Raw genomic sequence first — 23,387 nt, 5'->3', positions numbered from 1 at the left:
AAGGAATCGAACGCCTACAGCTAAATACGATGCCAACGGTCGAATCCCGATCGATTGGATTGCTCCCAATCGATCGAGGAGGCTTTGGATCGATCAGCTGATCGATCTAGAGTGCCTCTGTACGTGCTCTGCGGGAAATGCCTGGATCGATCGACTGATTGATCCATCCTTTATCGCGTAAAAACGCGCCACCCCCAATCGATCCACTGATCGATTGGGGCCTTTGGATCGATCCACCAATCGATCCAGAGATGTTCTGTGCGCTCTGCGACTTGCCCACTCGAGGCTTGTCGCAAGGACCTTCCCAATCGATCGGCTGATCGATCCAGACATTGGTTTTTGCTCAAAACCAAGTCCCAAGCCCCCAAACCAACATTCGATCAATCCATAACCTATTGGTTCATCATGCCTAGCATCCGGTCACCCTTGACCTGCTAGGACTCCCTCACCAAGTGTCCGGTCAATCCCTTTGACCCACTTAGACTTTTCCTCATCATTGCCAAGTATCCGGTCACTCCCTTGACCTACTTGGATTTTCACCAAATGTCTGGTCCCATCTAGATTTCCTCGTGTCAAGTATCTAGTCAATCCTTTGACCTACTTGGACTTCCCAACATTAGATGTCCGATCAACCTTGATCCATCTGGATTTTCCCTTGCCTGGCTTCACTTACCAGGACTTTCAAACTGCCTAGCTTCACTCACTAGGACTTTCACCTGGCTTCACTCACCAGGATTTTCAACTGCCTAGCTTCATTCACTAGGTCTTTCACCTGACTTCACTCACCAGGATTTTCTCTCTGCCTAGCTTCACTCACTGGGTCTTTCACCTGACTTCACTCACCAGGATTTTCCTTCTGCCTAGCTTCACTCACTAGGTCTTTCCTTCTGCCTAACATCCCATTTAGGACTTCCCAGTCAAGTATCTGGTCAACCTTGACCTATCTAGACTCTTCTTCAACCAACCTGATCAGACCCTGATCAGAGGGAAATTACACCAAACAATCTCCCCAAATGAACAACTGCACCTGCACTTGTCCATATCATCGAAGTCTTGTATTGTCAAACATCGAAACCCAAACCAAGACTAAATCTTGGTCAACCAGGTCAACCTTGACCTGAGGGATATTGTACCAACAGCTTGGCCTTAACTCGGTCGGGAATGTAGTAAAAGTTGTATAATGCTAAGTGCCTTTACGCTAGGTTGGGTTTTGTCCGGACGAGCGTATATGAGCACATTGGTGCTTGCTCGGCCTTAATTCGGCCGGGAATGTACTAAAAGTTGTATAAGGCTATGTGCCTTAACGCTCAGTAGGGCTTTGTCTGGACGAGCATATATGAACACATTGGTGCTCGCTCAGCCTTAACTCGATCAGGAATGCACTAAAAGCTGTATAAGGCTAAGTGCCTTTACGCTTGGTCGGGCTTTGTTCGGCCGAGCGTATATAAGAACATTGGTGCTCTCTCGGCCTTAACTCGGCCAGGAATGTCCTAACAGTTGTATAAGGCTAAGTGCCTTTATGCTCAAACGGACTTTGTCCGACCGAGTGTATAAGTTGTTAAAGGATTAGTTAAGTTATTGAAAATTCAATTGAGTTATAAGATTTTAATTAGGTTGTTTAAAAAAAATTAAATTTACATTAGCAAAAATTTAAATAAGTTGAAAATAGAAAAAATTAGTTTAAAAATACTTATCTAAAATTGGTAATTAAATGTCTAACATTTAGTTACTAACTAACTATCAGAAATAACAGTGTTGACCTAGTTAGTCAAGTTAAGTATTAATGTCCAGTTAGAAATTTACTAAAAAAGGGCTACTTAACTTGATTGATGTACTATTATATTTTTCGCCCAGACTTATTTTGATGTACTGATATAAGCATCTGAAGTCCAGGCAAAAAACCTATGCATTTCACGCCATTCTATGCTTTTGAATACACAATCGAGGTATACCTAGTGTGTTTATGAGATACTCGTTCTCTAGATCTATAGGATCATGCTTTCTATGGATTAGATCTAGACTAAGGCTAAAATAATTTTGCAACACTATATAAATGAGAAATTTTTTACAAAACATAAGTAAATAAGTTTCCTAGAATTTAAAAATTATTTGAATAAATATCCTCCCCTTAACCTAATGTCTTAGTTTTCAGGTAAAAACAATATGCTTATAATTAAATTAATAAATTTTAAAGGACTTAATTATTAAATTTTAGATTAATTAATTAGAATTAATTATAATTTAATTTAATTTATTTATTTTGATTTAATTTATTTTAATTTTATTTATCTCACTCAGTCTTAGTTTTAAGATAATGGGATCTTATGATTTTATGAGATGAGTTAAGTTGAATTTCAGTATTTAGTTTAACTTGTGTTATATTCAAGTTTAGCTTTGGGTTCAATAACTAGACATTATTTGGATAAACTTATAAGCTGTAATGAGTCACCTAGACATCATTAGAGTAATCACGCCTTCAAAATTTTCAAAATAGTAGTATTCACTGAACTTAATATAAAACTTTGGTCTAACCAGTTGGGATTAGTATGGGATACCTTTAGTTAGTTCCACCAAGCCAAATGTACAAGGTCGAAGTCATATTTTTCTAGACATGCATAGATAGAGTTTCTCTAATCTACTATCATCCAAAACTTCTCTAGTACTTTTCATTAAGTTAAATTTTTGTCTCTTTCTAATCTAGTCCTAATTACCCAGTCGGGTAAATTATTATTTGGAAGTGCTAGCTAATTTAGAGTCCCGCCCTAAATTATTGAACTTTGAGTTTAGGTTTTAGGTTTATGCCGATTGGTTTTATAGTTGTAATAAACTTGTTTGTAACTTGTGTTTAAGTTGAATTTGTAGTTATTTGATTTAAATTTAGTTTTCAATTTGAGTTTGATTTATTTGATTTCATTTTACATTTAGGTTTGGGTTTGAATTAGTAGGTTTATATGTATTTGGTTTTAGGTAATGAATTTTATTTTTAGGCACATAAAATTGATTTAATTCTACTTGCTAGGTTAGATAAGCTTTCGGAATCCAAGCTTCGATTTGTTTTGAATTTTAACTTATTAATGAGATGAAAGTTTTATTTGTAGAACTGGACTTATATCCGAGCCTGGACTTATTGTATACAACTTTTTATGATTTAAGGATTAAGTCTAAATTCTTTGATCTTATGGTGAAGTTTTCTAACAATCCTTTAAGTTTATCAATTTCACCTTTTAACATTGTATTTTCCTCCATAAGTTTTATAGCTTGATTGGATTTTCATTTTCAATTTGAGTAGTATTAATTTGTTCTTTGAGGTGCTGATTTTCCTCAAGAAGTGTTTCAGTTTATTTTTTAGATCTAATTAATTTTTTATTAAGCCATACAATTATTTTAAAGAATTTATCAGTTAAGATGGATGATACCTCGTTCGAACCTTTGAAAAATGAGTGTGGACTCATGGCTTGATTCATATTCAGACTCGTCGTTTTGATCCGCCTTACTTTCTGATTTCGGTCCGGTTGATGCTATCAGTGCGAGGTAGTTGTCATGCTTTGATTCGTCATTGTCCGATTCTTTGGAAGATGACTCGTCTCAAGTCGCTTTAAATGATTAGTTCATTTAATTAAAAAAACTTGATATATTAAATGATTAGTTCATTTAATTAATGAATTCATGATATTATAAATGATTAGTTCATTTGTTGGGATGTATGTAATAGAATTGATTAATATTAATTTGATTGGTCATACGGATGATGAGTGAAAACATAGTTGTCACTTGATTTTGTAAACCAACTCAAAGTAATATTAAGTCAATCATAAATTGCATACATATGATATACACTGAATACTAAATAATTTGTTTATTTATGATAGATTATGTCAACCAAAAACATAATAGCTGAACTCAACAAAGGTGAAAAACTTAATGGGGATAACTACAAGATCTGGCACCTTAGGATACAATATGTACTTGAGGAACAAGAAGTTCTAGAGGCTGTAAATCAGGTTATAGAAGTACTTGTAGATGGTCCCACTGTACAACACAGATGAGATCTTGATGCCTATAAGGCATGGAAGAAAAAGGACTCCACTACAAAGGGTATATTGATTAGTTCGATGGTAGACGACCTAGCTTTTGAGTATGAGTCATATCTTACGGCTCATGCAGTCTGGGTAGCCCTTAAAGAAAAATACAGTGGAGTAAGTCTGAGCAAGCTTCGACAGCTGACAATTAAATTTGACAGCTACAAAAAGCGTCCGAATGTGTCAATGGTTCAACACCTCAGGGAGATGTCGAACATGATTCGGGAGCTTAAAACTGCTGGTCATGAGTTGACTGATGAACAACAGGTTCAAGAAGTTATTCGTTCACTTCCAGATTCTTGGGAGACCATGAAGCAGACCCTAACTCACAGTGAGAGTATCAAAACTTTCATTGACGTCTCACGCCATGTAGAATTGGAGGTGGAAAGAGTTGAATCCGCAAGGATTTCTGGATAAGCCTATGTGGCTGTAGGTTCTGCTGGATCATATGGATCCAAGAAAAAGAAATGGTTCAAGAAAAGGAAGGGAAAGAAGCAGGAAGCTGCTGGTGTGGGACATGGCCCAATCAAGAAGATAGTCAAGAAGACTAGAAAGAAACCTAAAAATAAGTTGACTTGTTTTAACTGTGGAAAAAAGGGTCACTTTGCTCGGGAGTGCACTGAGCCGAAAAAGGTAAATCCAAGTGTGTCTTCTTTTCAAGAGCATTTTGTTGCTAGTTTAGTGTTGTTAGCTGATTCTTATCCTTTTTGGATTATAGATTTGGGAGCAACCAACCATGTAGCTCGGGAACGAGTTACATTTGTTGAGTACCGTCGGGTACCAGCTGGCAACAAGTGGATCTATGTGGGAAACAATGCAAGAGTTGAAGTCAAAGGAGTCGGCACTTGCAAACTCAACCTCCGTGGTGGTAGAGTTTTGTTTCTACATGATGTCCTGTATGCTCCTGAAATTCGACGGAATCTTGTTTCTGTTACGTGTCTTCTTGATTTAGGGTATTGTATTAATTTTTACAGTCGGGTTGTTGAACTTAAGATTGACTCAGTGTCAATCGGATATGGTTTTTTAACAAATGGTTTTATGGTTCTTGATGTAGAACCAGATGTCAATTATGCTATTGATGGTTGTTTTTCAAACATTGCTTTAACTAGTGATGCAGATATAACTGATGAGTTTGGCATGCTAGATTAGGACACATAGGACAAGAATGTATGAATCGGTTAGCTAGAGAGGGTCTATTGGGCACTCGAGCTAAGATTCAATTGTTTATATGTGAGCATTGTCTTGTTGGAAAAGCAACTAGGAAACCATTTGGTAAGGCTATAAGATCTGAATCAACATTGCAGTTAATTCATTCGGACATTTGTGGTCCAATGAATGTGAAGGCTAGACATGGAGCTTCCTATTTCATTACATTTATTGATGATTTCTCTAGGTTCGGTCATGTGTATTTGATTTCTCACAAATCTGAAGCATTAAATTGCTTCATTCGTTATATGAACGAAGTTGAGAATCAAACGGAATGTAAAGTTAAGGCTTTACGCACTGACCGTGGAGGGGAGTATTTGTCTGATATATTCAAGACAATATGTAATGATAGAGGGATTATTAGACAGTTGACAATCCTTGGAACTCCACAGCAAAATGGGGTAGCTGAAAGAAGAAATAGGACTCTTCATGAAATGGTTTGGTCTATGATGGCGCAAACTAATTTGCCAATCTCCTATTGGGGAGATGCATTATTAACTGCAGCCTATATACTTAACAAAGTGCCTTTAAAGTCAGTTCCATCTACCCCATATGAACGTTGGGCAAGCAGAAAACCAGATTTCAGTAATTTGAAACCCTGGGGGTCAGCTGCTTATGTTCATGATAGTTCTCACAAGTATGGAAAACTAGGGTCTAGAGGTAAGAAATGTATCTTTATAAGATATCATGAGACCTCCAAAGGTTATGTTTTCATAGTTGAGCAACTAGATGGAACCATCTCCGAAATAAACTCGAGAGATGCGACTTTTCTCGAAACAGAGTTCCCAATTAGAGGTGATGTTGATAAAAATGTTCCTCTATTTAAGGATGATGAGATATTATCAGCAAGAGAGGTGTCAAAAGGGATATCTGAGTCTAATCAACCGAGTGGGAGTGATATGCCGAGTCATAAGTTGACTTCTCAACAGCCCTACTTACGGAGAAGTGTTCATAAGATTAAACCTAAGAAGAGGTTTGATATTGAGAATGAGGCATTGGTTACACTTCCAATTGATGACGACGAACCTCAATCCATTGAGGAAGCATTGGGATGTAGAGTTAGAGAAAAATGGAAAGCTGCAATGGTTGAAGAGATGGAGTCCATGATTCAAAATCATGTTTGGGACTTAGTCGATCTTTCTCAGGGCCGAAGGGCTATTGAGAATAACTGGATTCTCAAAGTAAAGAGGAAAGCAGATGGATCAATTAATAGATACAAAGCTCGTTTAGTTGCAAAAGGATATACTCAAATGGAGGGTATTGACTTTGAAGAGACATTTTCTCCTGTAGTGAAATTTGTATCAATAAGAGTTATTTTGGCCTTTGTGGCACATTATGACTTGGAATTACATCAAATGAATGTAAAAACCGCTTTCCTTAATGGTGATCTTGACGAATAAATCTATATGGTTCAACCAAAAGGTTTCATTGCTGAAGGCCAAGAGCAGAAAGTATGTAGACTTAGAAAGTCTATATATGGGCTAAAGCAAGCGTCAAGACAATGGAACATAAGATTTAACGAAGTCGTTTTATCTTATGGTTTTGAGATGATCAATGAGGATCATTGTGTCTTCCTGAAAAGGGAAAAAGAAAAGTATGTCATTTTATCATTATATGTTGATGATATGCTGATAGCTGGAAATGACATAGGATATGTGAATGAAGTCAAGGAGTGACTGTCATCACAATTTGATACAACAGATATGGGAGAAGCTGAATACATCTTAGGGGTGAAGATCATAAGAGATCGTTCTAAAAGACTTTTGGGGTTGTCACAAGAGTCTTATATAAATAAGATGTTACATCATTTCAGTATGTCTAATTGCAACATAGAACATACACCTATTGTGAAAGGTACTGTGTTGAGCAAGAGTATGTGTCTTAAAACTCCAGAGGAAATAGCTGAGATGAATAAAAAAACCATATGCCAGTGCTATTGGTAGTTTGATGTACACTATGTTGTGTACACGTCTCGATATCAGCTATGTTGTGGGATTGGTCAGTCGCTTCCAGTCAAACCCAGGACCGAGACACTGGAAGGCAATAAAAAGGATATTCAGATATCTGAAGGCGATAATAGATTATTGTCTATATTTTCAAGGATCATATATGAGTCTGAAAGGTTATTCAGATGCAGATTGGGATGGAGACCTGGATGATAGAAAATTCACATCAGGCTATGCATTCTTGCTAAATGGCGGCGCCATCTCCTGGAATAGCAAGAAATAAGCTTGTGTAGCTTTGTCGACTATGGAAGCTGAATATGTGGCATGTTCAGCAACTGTGCTAGAAGCAGTCTGGTTGAGGAGGTTTCTGAAGCATCTGAAAATTGTTGAGGATAGTGGGAGTCCAGTAACTGTCTACTGTGACAGTCAAGCTGCAATAGCTTTTTCCAAGAATCCCAAATATCATAGCAAAGGCAAGCGTATAGAAATTAAATATAATTTTGTAAGGGATATTGTGGCTAAGAGAAAAGTCATCCTTGAGTATGTCCCTACACGTGTTATGCTTGCAAATCCTTTTACTAAGCCAATGACTAAAGAGTCATTTAAAGAACATGTAAAGTCTATGAGACTTCGTAGAATGTAACAATATTGAAATAACAATCAGACTTTGTGTTATGATTGTGTAATTTGTCATAATTTATTCAGTGTATATGTTGTATTTGTTACATTCATATAAGATCTCGGTGAGCATGTTGGCAGGTGGAGATTAGTCCACTCACATGAACAATCATCTCTGTTTGTTAAGTACAAATAGGGGTAAGACCGTTACTTATGAAACAGCTTACGTAGCTGAAATTATGAAATTAGAGACAGATTCATAAGTTGAGGTCGCCTTGATAATTGTGTCAAGATGAGATCATTTATGTGTAAATAATGATCTAAGTAAATGAACTCATCATTTACTGAACCTGTTGAAGGCCAGATTTGAATTCATATGTTGAATTCAGGATTAGACGTTAAGTATGTCTAGATCAAAATCTGTACGATGTTAAAATTTGAAGACAACATGCACTCTTTTTAATAAAGAGAATAACATCGTAGCATGTGATTCATACTACATGTGCTATTGCGACAATAAAGGTAGTAGGAGAAAGACTCCCTGTTTCTCTACTATGTGAGACCTTTGAAATTATATGTTAATCTCAATTTTTTGCCTTAGTGACTATTTAGCTGTTTACTCGAAGTTTTAATCAGTGTATGCTACTTTAGCATGTATCCTATGGCTATGGATGATTCGGTCTATGGAGCATAACTAGGAAAGCGACTAATTAAAATGAATTGATTCTAGCTAAAAAGGAAGAGTAAATATATTTACATCTTTTGTTGTTATTCACTGGTCGACCCATTTTTGTTATATACGGAAATGAATGTGAATATAAGATATGAAACATGCTCATGACATAATGGTCATTATAAGGGATTAGAGATGTTCATATCGATGTAAATGAAAATTATTTAATCTGGGTAAATAGCAAGACATGGATATCTTCAAGATAATGGCTGTGTGTCACTTGAAGATTGGATGGATCCTGGATAAAGGCTATGTGCCACCAGGAAAGTGGCTAAGTGCCATGAAGAGTGTGTCTCTAATTTATTTGAGCAGCTAAGCAAAGTGTAACAACTTTATTAGCATTGATTGCTCAACGAGCGACTAAGTCAAGGTGTAACAATCTTCTTAGCAACTATCGCTCAGTGTGCTTGCTATCGCACCAACCATTTTCTCTAAGTATGGATTGGATGTTCTCATATGGTCTATGTGACCAAACTCTCTAATAGTCTATGTGACTCATTAAGTCTTTCTGACTTACCTGAATGAACTAGTTTTAGTGACTTACCTTGGACGAGTGGGAGATGTTGGAAATGGGGAGAGTGGAGATATGAGAACATGACCCATGTTCTCCACTACTCATAATGGAAAAGGTCCATTATGCCCCAGGTTTATTTCCCTATATAAAGGGGATGCGTCCAAGGATCAAGGATGAGAATCAGGGTGTGTTACGTTGGAGACGAGAGTAAGAGGTGAATATCCAAGGCGGTGGGATTTGGTTTGTGGAATTACGGAGGGTTTTCCGATCTTGTGATCGCTCTTCCGACAGCGAATTTTTGCCACTACCGATTGCGGATCTACGGGAGATCGCTGTAAATTTTTAACCGCTTTAATTAATTCCTCTTTCATGCATTTAGAATTTCAACACCTTCGGCGGAGCATGAGCTACTCGGTTTCTCCTCGAACCATTTTGCATGCTTCGGAGAGGTACGACCTGGTAACTCGGCCTTTTCTGCACTCTCAGTCACCGTCATAAGACTAGCTTAGCTTCTTATCTCTCATGCCGACCCGGAATAGCATTCGCTAGGCTTCCAGTACTTATGCCACCCGACTGGCCCCATGTTGTAGACAAACCCCAATTAGTCCTTTAATCCTTGCACCTCGAAGGACTTCAGGTCACTGTAGCTCCGCCGCTTCTTCCCTTGGATTGCCGGTCGATCGCTCAATGGGACAGAATCTTGGCATACTTGAATTCAAGGTCTCCCCGTCCATTGATAATTATATATATTAAAGAGCGAGCACTGGTATCAAAAAGAAATGTAAATGTAAATTGATTGCATCGAATCATCAGATTATGATCTCTTCAATCAATATAACGGCACGTGCAAAGTGAGGAACAATGTGTAATTCTGAGGCTTAATCATTATCATTACCCCTGAAGAAGAAGAACGTTGGAGTTTGGACTTCGTTGCTGACATCGACCTCGATCGTGCTAGCCAGAGTACTTATAACTGACATATAGTATTTCCCTAGCTCGAACAAACGGTGGTCGATGATTCATCAGGTAGATCGAGTTATGCTCGAATCCGTCAAGGACTGCGTCCGGAGAATAAGCTTAATTACGAGTCGTGGCTTTCTCCGGGACATGTCACAGCGTTCTGACTCATCCTAATGCATGCCTGTATCTTGTCCGGCGAAGAAGGGAGAGTTGGTGGCGACGTTCAGTGGTTGCTTTATAACACTTTGAGGAAGAACCAGCAACGATCGAGAAGGTAAGGTCCACAACGTCCTTTAATTTGTTCCCATGCTGATGCTGATCCAGGACAATGTAAGCAACAAATTAAAGCAGAGAGAGAACGTACAAGATCAAGAAAAGCTAGAGATTGAAGAACCAGGAGATCTGTTGGATATCGGAGATCATATTCAACTGGTACACCGTGCCATATTCGGACGAGTAATTAGGAGCCACGTGATCAGATGGAGGGTTTGCAATAATGGATTGCGCAATGATTATACGGCAAGATGACTCGAAGATAGAACAAAGTAACTTGCAATTTTTTTTACCTAGAAACACAATTTATTAAATTTTCCAATTTGGCCCTTTATTTATATAGCACCATGTTTAATTAATTTATAGGCCCGGCGTGAAAGGAATGTCGGTGGCTGGTATCCACGTGTCACCAGACAAGAAGCTTCCGACAGTGAATTTTTCAGCTTCAGACGAGTTATTGATCACGTGATAACCGGGCCAAGTCACCCTCCTACTCGTGTCGGCGCCGGCGCCAGTGTTCATGAACTCCCCATAGTACAATGTGTCCGGCGCGGGGCGGTCGTCCCACTCCAACCACCCCGCTGGGTCGATCAAGTCCCCCAGCTCCGTCTTCATCACCACCGTCCTCGAATAGTTCCCCCACGGCCGGCCGAGGTACGTCTTGAATAACCCCTGCACCGGCGCGAGGTCAGACGCTGCAGCCACGACGGAGTTGTGGATCGATATGCCGGTGGTCTCGTCCGAGCTGTTCCTGCCCTGAGCCGTCACTGTGTTCTTCTGGCCGCTCATTGGCCGCCTAACGCAGAGGTTGCAGTTCTGGAAGACAACAGTGGCGTTGCCGAAGATGAAGTCGATGGTTCCGTAGACGTCGCAGTTTCGGTAGAACTGTGTTTGGGAGTGGACGTAGAGGGTGTCCTGGTAACCCTTGAAGCTGCATCTGTAGAAGACGGAGAGGTTGGACTGGGATAGGAGCGCCACCGCCTGTTCCTTTTTCGGCCCGGCCGTGTTTTGGAACGTCATGTCGCGGGCGATGAATCCGTTGCCCGATACGCCTGATCAATGTACATTGAATTACAAACATTAAACGGATTCTGACCAATTTGAAGAAATATTAATTAAATAGATGGATTAATTAGAAGCTAGCAAAGTGAACATCTATTTCTTGTACGACTGTTTAATTTTGCAATTAATTCAACTAGTTCGCTGGTAAAAAAACTACAAACATATTAATTAATATGAGAATATATATTCTCAGCATATTAATTAATTAATTGTAAATTAAATCAATTGATTATTTATATATTCATAACTAACCGAAGGTGGGCGTTTGGAAGGTCCGGTAGCCATCTTTAACGCTCCTGTTCCCGGTCACCACGGTAGCATCTATCCCGTCGCCGGTCATCATTAAATTCTCCATCGAGCTAGGAATCTCCACGTACTCTTTGTAGACGCCGGCCTTCACGTATATCACAAACCTCGTCGTGCTTCCTCCCCTCTCCTTGGGCACAGCCGCCACGGCTTCTACAATGGATCTGTAGTCGCCGGAGCCATCCTGCGCCACCACGAGATCCGGATTCACGTCCGAATCCGCCAGCAGCTTCCGGTCGGCCGCCGCCACCCACTCCGGGAACAGTAACCCCAAACGGCGGTGCCGTTTATGCTGCCCGCCGGTGGAAATCAGCATCGACGACTGCTCATATGACGCCATCGGCTCGCCGTAGCAGTGTTCTAGCCGTAGCAGCAGGAGGAGGAGGAGGAAAGCTAACAAAAAATTCGCCATGGATGCAGAATTCGCAGAAACTTGAAGAAGAATTAATAATTAATTATATTAAACGTACGGCTGCATGCATGCTCTTAATTCGTTTATATATTATGAAATTGGATCAGTGTAAATCTATATATACCAAATTTATAGATATTTTATTTGATTTAATTGTCATATATATTTATATTTATATTTAGACGATCTCATTCCTTGTATAATTTATTTGTGCTTATCGGTCAATTTCATTAATAACATGCTCTTCATTTATACAAGGTAGGTTAATTCGTTTGTGCATCATCAATATATAATTATTAGATTGGATAAGTGCAAATCAATAAAAAAAATTATTGATATTTTATTTGATTTAATTGTCATATTTACATGATCTCATTCCTTGTATCATACATATATATATTTTGTTGAATTTATTTGTGCTTATATCATACAGAACAAATCGTGCTAATAACAGTACGGACTTAATTAAGATTATTATTCTGTAGATTTTAATTGATCAGGCTTGACTCACTCATCTTATCGGACTTGGCATGAGCAACTTGGCCTAACTAGGCTTTGGTCATGCCCGATTGATTTGACTTGGTAGGATTGATTATGAATTTATCTAGTTAATTATTAATAGGGGTTGAGCTTGCATGGCCTATATATGTTATGCTATTGATGACTCATTATATATATGGATCGTTTAATTTGAGGTCGGTCCATGGAGTTCAAACAAGTACATCAACATACATACACACACACACACACATATATATATATATATATATATGTTACGTGTTCGACTGTTGCTCCGGTCACTTGGGTGTGATTGTTTACTACTTTACTTGGTTCCTGTTGCATTATTTATGTACCTCGACTGCCATGAGACAAATCATGGTAGTGTGGTTCGCTTGCAGTTAGTAGTTTATTTGTGTACCTTGACTGCCCACGAGACAGGTCATGGTAGAGTTGTTCGTCTACAATCAATAACTAGATAGCTACTAGATAGCTAATTACATATCCTGACTATACCTATGAAACAGGTCGTGGTAGCTTGGTTCACTTGTTGTTAGTAGTTTTGCTTGTACCTTAAGTTGTCATGAGATAGATTATGATGCGTGGTTCATGTGTGGATCGCGGTGCACTTTATTTGCTCACAATGGCTCTTCAACGATGCGATGAGATGTCTTTATTGGTACCGGAGCGCTTGGAACAGCGGGTGCCTAGACTGTTGTTGGTGTGGACCCAAACTCTATCCCCGCTGCAACATTCACGAAGAGGTGCCTATTCGGTACCAACCTGGTTCGGGCACCCAAACTTGGTCTAGGCACCTGAACAAGTCAATACAGAGTTGACTTGTTCGGCTATTGCTCAGGTTGCTGGGGTGATTCTCCAACCATCCAGAGTTGAGCTTACCTGAACCCAACTCCGGCCATTTCCTCAAGTAGGCTTCTCCTCGGCATCTCGTCTCTCAGATCGCAACGCTCATTCTTCTTGCTCCACCGGTCTACTCTTCTTTAGCTTCTCATCCCTCGGATGCATCAAGCCGGTTGACTCGCTTCCATGTCATCCTTCTCGTCCGTTACATATTCCGCTCGACTTCTTGTGTTCCTAAGTCCCTGCACACTCAGACACAAGACATCAAATATACATGATCCAAATTAACCCGGTTGACACTACAACAAAACTTCTGAAAGCCAACGGTGAAAAACTATGTTAAAAGACCTCAAAAAAAATCCATTGTAAATCGACGCGTTGAGAAAGATAGGGCCCTTAAAAGACAACGGTTAAAAAGTCATTGTCGTTTTAAGAAAAAGACAATGATTTTTAATCGTTGTCTTTTGAGAGCCCTATCTTTCTCAACGCTTCTATTTACAACAAATTTTTGAGGCTTTTTACAATGGTTTTTCATCATTGTATTTTAAGTTAAAAGACAATGAGTTATAACCGTTATCTTTAAGAACCCTATCTTTCTCAACACATCAATATACAACGGATTTTTGGAGCCTTTTACAACAGCTTTTCACTATCATGTTTTAAGTCAAAAGACAACATGTTATAGTCGTTGTATCATCCTCATTATCAGTAAATATAATCATCCAATTTTTATCAGTAAAACCGGTGGACAGTAGCTCACTCTGCTGGTCGCTGCACTCTTCGACACAAATGGGGATGATGAACGAATCCTCCAGCGAGAACCCCTCTGCTGGAACCTGATCGGAAATGGAGATGAATCTGTTTGCTGCCTTCTTCTTGCTGCCGCCTGAACCCCAGAAGGCAGGAGTGAAGGAAGAACGTCCGGAGGTGAAGGTTCTTGCCGGAGAACCCCTCCGGCAAGGTGGAGTTGGTCGGATCTGTCGCCAAAGGTTGCTGCCCCCTGCTGAGTTGTTGCTGCCGCTCGCCGCTGGAATATGAGAAGAAGAAAAGAGTGGACTGTATTGGCTGGTCGGCCGGCGGCAGTGAAAGCAAAGGAGAAGCCGCCGGCTTGAGAGAAGAAAGAAGAAGGAGGCGCGGTGTGGGGAGTTGTCGCCTCTGCCCTAGCTTGGCGCGAGGAAGAGAATCGTGCGAGAAGAGGGATTCCAGGGTTCTGTTCCGTGCGTGAGGAAGAAAAGGGAAGGTGGGTTTTCTTAATGGGTTCGGGTTTTGGGTTAAGGGGAGGAATCCGAATCCAATAACCTAGGATTAAAAGTGGGCTTTTGGATTTTGGATTTTGGATATTGGGTTGAGAAGTTGAGATTTCGGGTTAATGGGATCCGGATCCATTAAGAGGATGAAATTGGACTTTTGAAATTGGGTTTGAAGAGTGGACTTTTAGATTGGATTTGAATTGGAACTCCACTTCTTGAATGAACCCTTGGATGCCTTAAGCTATAGATCAACGGTCTAGATCGCTTTAAATCATGATGAAAGGCTGGATCACTTAGATCTGAATGAAGGGGCAGGATTTCACTGAATCTTGATCAACGGTCCACATTAATTTAACTTGATTTTCCTCATTTGACCTCCAAATCAAGCCAAATTTGATCCGGTTCAACCCTAATCCATGGCTCTTTGAATTTCCTACAAAACCACATCAAAATATGCAATTAAATTCCACAATTTATGGAAAATTTATAATTAAGTCCAAAATGAATTCCTACTCACAAAATATAATATAAACACCAAATTAAGCTTATGAGAAGGTAAAAATACTAAGTCTAAGAGCCAAAATAACTAATAAAAATGCTCATTATCAGTGACCTAGCCTCACGCGAACAAAAAAACTCTTTGTTCATGAGTTTTTTTTCGTGAAGTTAAAAAAACTATTATTTTTTTGGGATTCAACAACATTCAATAGACAACAATTTAATAAAACTGTTGTATATTATCATGTAAGCAACGCTAAAAGACAACAGTTTTTTAAAACCGTTGTCTTTGATATACATTAGACAATAATTTTTTAAAAATCGTTGTCTTTGACATACATTAGACAACATTTTTTTAAAAATCGTTGTCATTTTAAAAAATTTATGATGAACAACAACGGTTTTCAATAAAACCGTTGTTAAATGACAAAAAGACAACAGTTTCTAGAAAAACGGTTGTCTATTAGGTGTGGTTAAATCCAAAATTTCTTATAGTGAAGATGGAGTCATTGCATAAGAACCAAACATGGGATGCAGTAGAACTTCCTGAAAGAGAGAAAGCTACAGGGTGTAAGTGGATTTTAAGATACTTGAGAAATACAACTGATTATGGCATCATGTTCAGTAGATAACTGGAAGATCCTTCAGTTGTTAGGTATGTAGATGTGGACTATATCAGAGATTTAGATAACAGGAGCTCTACTACATGATACGTGTTCATTGTGGCAGGAGGACCTATTTGTTGTAAATCTCTAATACAAGCTATTGTTGCATTGTCTACTACGGAGTCGGAGTACATGGCAGCAGCTGAAGTAGCAAAGGAAACTTTATGGCTTGCAGGGTTGGTCAAAGAACTGGATGTTCAGCAAAGTGGAGTCAAGTTGTTATGCCATAGTAAGAGTGATATCTATTTGTCAAAGAAACATGTTTATCATGTGAGAACCAAGCACATTGATGTGAGGTTTCACAAGATCAGAGAGTTGATTGCTTCCAGGGAAATTTGACTTGAGAAGGTTCACACTGTAGACAATACTATAGACATGCTAACAAAGCTAGTGACCACAGAGAAGTTCAGGCATTGATTGAACTTAATCCATATCCTAGATGTTAGAGGAAGGAAGCTCAGACCCAAGAATCCAGATGGAGCTTTATTCAGATACTCGTGTTTTTCGAATGGGTAAATATTCGCCAATGTGGAGATTATTGACGAGTGGCTCATATTTGGATGAACTCCAAAGCGATGAATGCTATGGAAGAAAAATCTATTAAGATTTTCCGTAATAAAATTTTGTTACAATTTTATATAATAAAATTCTATTACAATTTTTCATAACAAAATTCTGTTACAATTTTTCATAACAAAATTCTGTTATGACTTTACCGAGTCTGATATTTATGCATTATTTATAAAGATCATTGTAAATCTATTGCTCAACAATAATCATAAGAATCATGTAATGTGATTCTCTTGTGTAGAGAGAATTCTAATAAAGCTTCGGCCATTTTTATGGAGTAGGCATGCCGCCAAACCATGGTAATTCTTCTTCTTCCTCCTCTTCTTATTCTCCTTCCTCGTGTTTGCTCTCCTTTTATGCATCTTTGTCTTGTTGCTCCATGCAATCTCTTTCTCTCTTCCACTTCTTCCGTACGTTAGAGGTTGGGAGGTATTGCCCCCTCTTTGCGCAACAAATGGTATCAGAGTCATGGTCCAGACCAGATGCCATGTGGGGTAACCTTGAACGAAGTTGAGGGTAGGCCCGGAGCTAGTCATGAGTGACCGGATGCTCGTGGGGAGGCCTGAAGTAGGTCAGGGGTGATCAGATGCTTACGGAGAGGCCCAAAGCAGGTCAGGTTGACTGGATGTGGATGCTTGCGGGGAGGCCCAGTGCAAGTCAGGGTGACCGAATGCGGATACTCACGGGAAAGCCCGGAGCAGGTCAAGGTGACTGGATGCTCGCGGGGAGGCCCAGACCATGAGAGTAATTGTGGTCCTTCGTTTGAGGGGAGGATTGTTGGGGTTCAATCAAAGTCTCTCATTAGAAAGATTTGGTAAACATCATGAGTTTAAAAGGATGTAGGATTTATTCATTGGCATGAGGCCTTTTGGGGAGAGCCCAAGAGCAAAGCCATGAGGGCATAGGCCTAAAGTGGACAATATCATGCCATTATGGAGATATGTGGACATCCTTTGGCCACAACAACGAGACAGAAGGGGAGGAATCTAGCCATGACGGAGGAGGATGGAAGCTTTACTTTTCCTGAACAGGGGCATTGGGGCTAAAAACTTTTGCTATCATGTTTTGACGCTCCCAATTTCCGACGGAGTTTTTAGGCAGGATTAACACAACGGTTATAATTTTATTGACAACGGTTATAAACCATTGTGAATGAATTTATGACGCGAGTTTTGAGGTGGGAAAAACACATACTTATAATTTCACTGACAATGGTTTATAAAATTCTAATTTAGATAAATAAAAAAATAAAATTTAAGTTTCAAATATTACTAACGCATCCTGAATATTTATAATAAAATGATGACCTCGGTTGATCCTCAACAATGCAGCTCAAAAATCGGAGGAATAAAAGTTTAATATTTTTGTGGGTACAAAATTTTATTTTTCCACTTTTGCTTTGAAGAGTTCAATGAAGACTCTTTGCAAAATGTAGTGAGGCAAGGAAAAGGGGTGTCGCTGGCCCCCTTATATAGGCGTGGTCTGGCCGCTCAGACTATGTCTGGGCGCTTGGTCCTTGTGACGGAGCGGGGCTCCCAGACAAGGTTCGGGCACCCGGACCCCTATACCAAGGCCCCCTAACAAAAACTATGAGCAGGGCGCCTGGACGCTGTGAAGGTACCCGGGGGTTCAAAAAAAATTAAGGCTTTGAAAAAAAAAAATAAGTTAAAAAATTTTAATTAAGTTGAATAAAAAATTTATGAAAAAAATTAATTAAGTTGTTGAAAGTTCAATTAAATTAAAAAATTAATTAAATTGTTAAAATCAAGTTAAAAATTTAATTAGGTTGTTAAAATCAAAATTTAATTAAGTTGTTAAAAATTAAAAATTTAATTAAGTTGTCAAAAATTAAAAATTTAATTATGTTATTATAAGTTTAATTAAGGTATTAAGAATTGAATTAAGTTATTAAAAATTTAATCAAGTTGTTGAGGATTTACTTAAAGAATTAAGTTATTTAATTAAGTTGTTAAAGGATTAGTTAAGTTATTAAAAATTCAATTGAGTTATAATATTTTAATTAGGCTGTTTAAAAAAATTAAATTTTCATTAGTAAAAATTTAAATAAGTTGAAAAATAGAAAAAATTAGTTTAAAAATACTTATCTAAAATTGGTCCTTAAATGTCTAATATTTAGTTACTAACAAACTATCAGAAATCACAGTGTTGATCTAGTTAGTCAAGTTAAGTATTAATGTCTAGTTAAAAATTTACTAAAAAAAGGACAACTTAACTTGATTAATGTACTCTTGTATTTTTCAACCAAAATTATTTTAATGTACTGATACAAGCATCTGAAGTCCAAGCAAAGGACCTATGCATTTCATGACATTCTATGCTTTTGTATACACAATCAAGGTATACCTAGTGTGTTGATACTCGTTCTCTAGATTTATAGGATCATGCTTTCTTTGGGTTCGGTCTAGACTAAGGCTAAAACAATTTTGCAACACTATATAAATGAGAAATTTTTTTAGAAAACATAAGTAAATAAGTTTCCTAAAATTTTAAAATTATCTGAATAAATATCTTCTCCTTAACCTAAGGTCTTAGTTTTCAGGTAAAAACAATATGCTTATAATTAAATTAATAAATTTTAAAGGACTTAATTATTAAAATTTAGATTGATTAATTAGAATTAATTATAATTTAAAATAATCTTATTCATCTCACTCAGTCTAAGTTTTCAGACAAAAAGATCTTATGATTTTGTGAGATGAGTTAAGTTGAATTTCAAGGTTTAGTTTAACTTGTGTTAGATTCCAGTTTAACTTTGGGTTCAATAACCAGACATTCTTTGGATAAACTTATAAGCTGTGGTAAGTCACCTGGATATCATTAGAGTAACCACGCCTTCAAAAATTTTCAAATAGTCCTACCCATTGAACTTTACATAAAACTTTGGTCTAACTAGTTAGGATTAGTTAGGGGTACCTTTAGTTAGTTCCACTACGCCAAATGTACGAGATCAAAGTAATATTTTCCTAGACATGCATAGATAGAGTTTTTCTAATCTACTATTATCCAAAACCTCTCTAGTACTATTCATTAAGTTAAATTTTTGTCTCTTTCTAATCTTGTCCTAATTACCCAGCCGGGTAAATTATTATTTTAGAGGTGCCAGCTAATTTAGAGTCTCACTCTAAATTATTGAACTTTGAGTTTAGGTTTTAGGTTTATGTCGATTGGTTTTATAGTTGTAATAAACTGGATTATAACTTGTGTTTAAGTTGAATTTGTAGTTATTTGATTTAAATTTAGTTTATTTTATTTGAGTTTGATTTATTTGATTTCATTTTAAATTTTAGGTTTCGGTTTGAATTAGTAGGTTTAGATGTATTTGGTTTTAGGTAATGAATTTTATTTTTAGGCACATAAATTGATTTAGTTATACTTGTTGGGTTAGAAAAGCTTTCGGTATCCAAGCTTTGGTTTATTTTGAACTTTGACTTATTAATGAGATGAAAGTTTTATTTGTAGAGCTGGACTTATATCCGAGCCTGGACTTATTGTATACAACTTTTTGTGATTTAAGGATTAAATCTAAATTCTTTGATCTTGTGGTAAAGTTTGCTAACAATCTTTTAAGTTTATCAATTTCACCTTTTAACATTGTATTTTCCTCCTTAAGTTTTATAGCTTTATTGGATTTTCATTTTCAATTTGAGTAGTATCAATTTATTCCTTGAGGTGCTGATTTTCCTCGAGAAGTGTCTCAGTTTATTTTTTAGATCTAATTAATTTTTTACTAAGACATGCAATTATTTTAAAGAATTTAGCAGTTAAGATGGATGATGCCTCGTTCGGACCTTCGAAAACGAGTGTGGTCTCGTGCCTTGATTCATAATCGGACTCATCATTTTGATCCGCCTCACTTTCTGATTTCGGTCCGGTGGATGCTATCAGTGCGAGGTAGTTGCCATGCTTCGATTCATCATTGTCTGATTCTTTGGACGATGACTCGTCTCAAATCGCTTTGAGTGCCTTCCTTCTTCTAGCTGTCTTGGGATTGCCCTCTTTTATTTTTGGGCACTTGTGGTTGTGGTGTCCTTTCCTGTTACACTCGTAGCATGTGATCTATGCCTTCACGTCGTTTGATTTAATTACCTTTTATAAGTCCTTTGTGAAGTTGTTCTTCCTTCTAGTAAATATTTTTCTGACAATGTTCACTTGTTGTTCTTCTTCGTCGCCTTCTGAGTCAGATTCAGATTCTGGCTCCAGTTTGTTCTTGTTCTTGACTTCTTTTGAGGAACCTGGAAAAAGTGCATTACCTTTCTCGACTTGCTTTGAGTTAGTTTGTTCATGGATTTCAAGTTCACAAAATAGCTCATCTAATTTTAATTTATTTAAGTTCCTCATAACTTGATAGGCATCTACTATAGATGTCCACAGTACTCTTCGAGGAAACGAGTTCACGGCATACCTGATTACATTTCTATTCTCTAGTTGGTGACCGATTAGGTGGAGCCCGTTGAGAATATCCTTGATTCTTGTGTGTCGCTGATTAGCTATTTCTCCATTCTTCATTTTAATATTGAATAAATTATTTAAAAGTAAGTCCCTCTTGGTTACCTTTGAATCGCTCGTGCCCTCATGTAATTCGACCAGCTTGTCCCACAGCTCCTTCGCATTCTCGTACGGGCTGACACGATTCAGTTCTCCTTTGTTAGTCCACAATCGATTGTGTTCATTATCTTTGAGTTGATCTGGGTCTTTTTCTTATTACCTCACGTATTCCATCTTTCTGGGTCGAGCAGTACTTTAGTTGCTTCATCTACTGACGTCCTGTATCCCTATCGGATTGTGAACTATTGATTAATGTCGGTCTTTAGGTACATTCAAACTACATATGTCTTGGCTTATGATAGTAGTTGCATATAATACTACTCGAATTTGGTGTTCGAATTTCAAAATCCTGTGAGCAACCTCCTTTGTTTCCACTATGACTAGTTGGCCTTCCACGTTGTTTCCACTATGACTAGTTGGTCTTCTAGGTTCATATTTAGTATTGAGACACACAAAAGCACCACTAAGTGAAACGGATGTAGTATTTTATGTAAAAAGAACACGACTAGATATATCTTGTAAAGAAGAGACCTTAGGACTAGAGAGAACTTGTGACTTAGTAGACTCAAAGTCAGGAGATAGACTAGCAAGGAAGCTCATAAAAGCAATTTGCTCTCGTTGGCGCCATTGAACCTTCACATCAGGGTTAAAAGGCAAAAGCATATTAAGCTTCTCATATATCATCTTGAATTCCATAAAATAATTGATGAGAGGTTGATCTTATTTTTCCACATGATAAAATGCTTTACAAACCTCATACATGCAAGAGAGATTCCCTTTCTCAGAATACATAAATTTCACATAATCCATTAGTTATTTAACAAATTCACAATGATTGATCAAACCTATTACCTCAACATCAATACAATTCCTAATCTGAAGGAACAAGTGAACATCTTCTCTAAGCCATGTCTGCTTTGAGTCATCTTGAGGAGGATCATCAGTAAAATGGCCCTTCGAAGGCGGATGTTGCTAGAGGAGAAGAGCAGCGAAGGAAGACTTCTCTGTTTGCCGCCGAAGGAAGACACAACAGCTGCTGTTGCTCGGAGAGGGAACAACAAAAAAGGACTTTGCTATTTTCTTTCTGTTGTGTTATGGCTGGAGTTTGCAGTGTGAGGCAGCAGCAAAAAGTCCTTTGTGTTATATAGATTGGTCTAGTGGTAAGTGAAAAAAGTCAAAATCCACTGACATGGCTCGGCAAAGGAGGTACGAGCTACCTCCACATGTTGCACAACTATTCCTTATTGAGCCGGTGGCTTTTGAACCAGTGGCACAAGAGCAGCTCAATGTTCGTTGCTTATTAGGGGATCTGGCCGAACCTTCTTGTCGGATTGTAAAATAGGGACTGGGCTTGGTTCTTCCTTCTTACGAGCGGCCTGAGCTTCTTCTACGTTGATATATTTGTCCGCCCAACCCAACTAGCTATTGAAGTCTTTTGGAGGTTTTCTTGCTAGTGAGCGAAAAAATCTCTATCTAGCAATCCTTTTAAGAAGGTTCTCACCAAGATTTCAGATATGGCAGAGGGGACATCCATGGGCACTTAGTCAAATCTTTTTATATAGGCTTTCAAAGACTCTTTTAGTCCCTGCTTGAGGGCAAATAAAATCAAGTTAGTCTTGTGATACCTTTGGCTACTAGCAACGTGTTGGAGGAAAGCCTTCTTAAAGTCCTTGAAGGTGGTGATCGAGCTGGTCTAACCATCTTTGTGCCGAGCTAAAGAGGATTGTTAAGAACACTCACACTTAACATCGTCGGTATATTGATGCAGCAGGGCGACATTCTCGAACTTGTGGAGATGCTCCATAGGATCAATAGAACCTTTATACTCATCGATCGACAAGGGAGAAACCGCTTGGGCAGCTTGTCTTCTAGAATTTCCTGTGAGAAGGGTGCAACTAGTTGATCGTGCGAAGCACTTGTAGTAGGGGCTTTACCATGCTTTGGATTGTGAGATGGTGAATCACTGGTAGAAGATTCCTGGGGCTGCTCGGCTCCTAGGAAATCCTCAGGGGATCCTCGTATGAACACCCGAGGGAATTCCATTGGTGGCTTGGACCTGGATCTTTGCTCAACAAGAGGTGGCTCTTTAGATGTCATAGCTAGTACAATGGGTGCCTTTGAAGAGACCAAGTTTGTTTCTTATTGCTTTTGCATAAGTGCTTGTGTTCTTGTCGTCATGAGTAGGTTGAGTTGTTCCTGGGACAGGGTAACTGTTATCTTTTCGGCTTCGTCCATCTCCACGTTCCAGATCAATCTAAGAGTTTCCCACAAATGGTGTCAAATTTGATCTCATCTAGAAGCTGGAGATGATGGAAGGCCGAGGAGAGGACGTTGACTGACTCAGAGAACCTTGAAGAACACCTTGCTATA

The 23,387-nt window shown here is 38.4% G+C and overlaps 1 protein-coding gene across 1 annotated transcript; it reads right to left on the bottom strand.

Moving 5' to 3' along the window:
- Positions 1–10,689: 10,689 nt before the first annotated feature.
- Positions 10,690–23,114, bottom strand: LOC122037250 (pectinesterase-like). The gene is made up of 5 exons (XM_042596690.1): positions 22,952–23,114; positions 22,758–22,895; positions 14,229–14,495; positions 11,644–12,090; positions 10,690–11,381 (listed from the first exon to the last, which is right to left on the bottom strand). Exons 1-5 carry the CDS (start codon positions 23,112–23,114, stop codon positions 10,690–10,692), a joined length of 1,707 nt encoding a protein of 568 aa, XP_042452624.1.
- Between the last annotated feature and the right edge of the window lie 273 nt (positions 23,115–23,387).

The sequence above is a fragment of the Zingiber officinale genome, unplaced genomic scaffold, assembly GCF_018446385.1.
Source record: "Zingiber officinale cultivar Zhangliang unplaced genomic scaffold, Zo_v1.1 ctg249, whole genome shotgun sequence".
NCBI lineage: Eukaryota > Viridiplantae > Streptophyta > Magnoliopsida > Zingiberales > Zingiberaceae > Zingiber > Zingiber officinale.
This window is presented reverse-complemented; position numbering and strand designations above follow the sequence as displayed.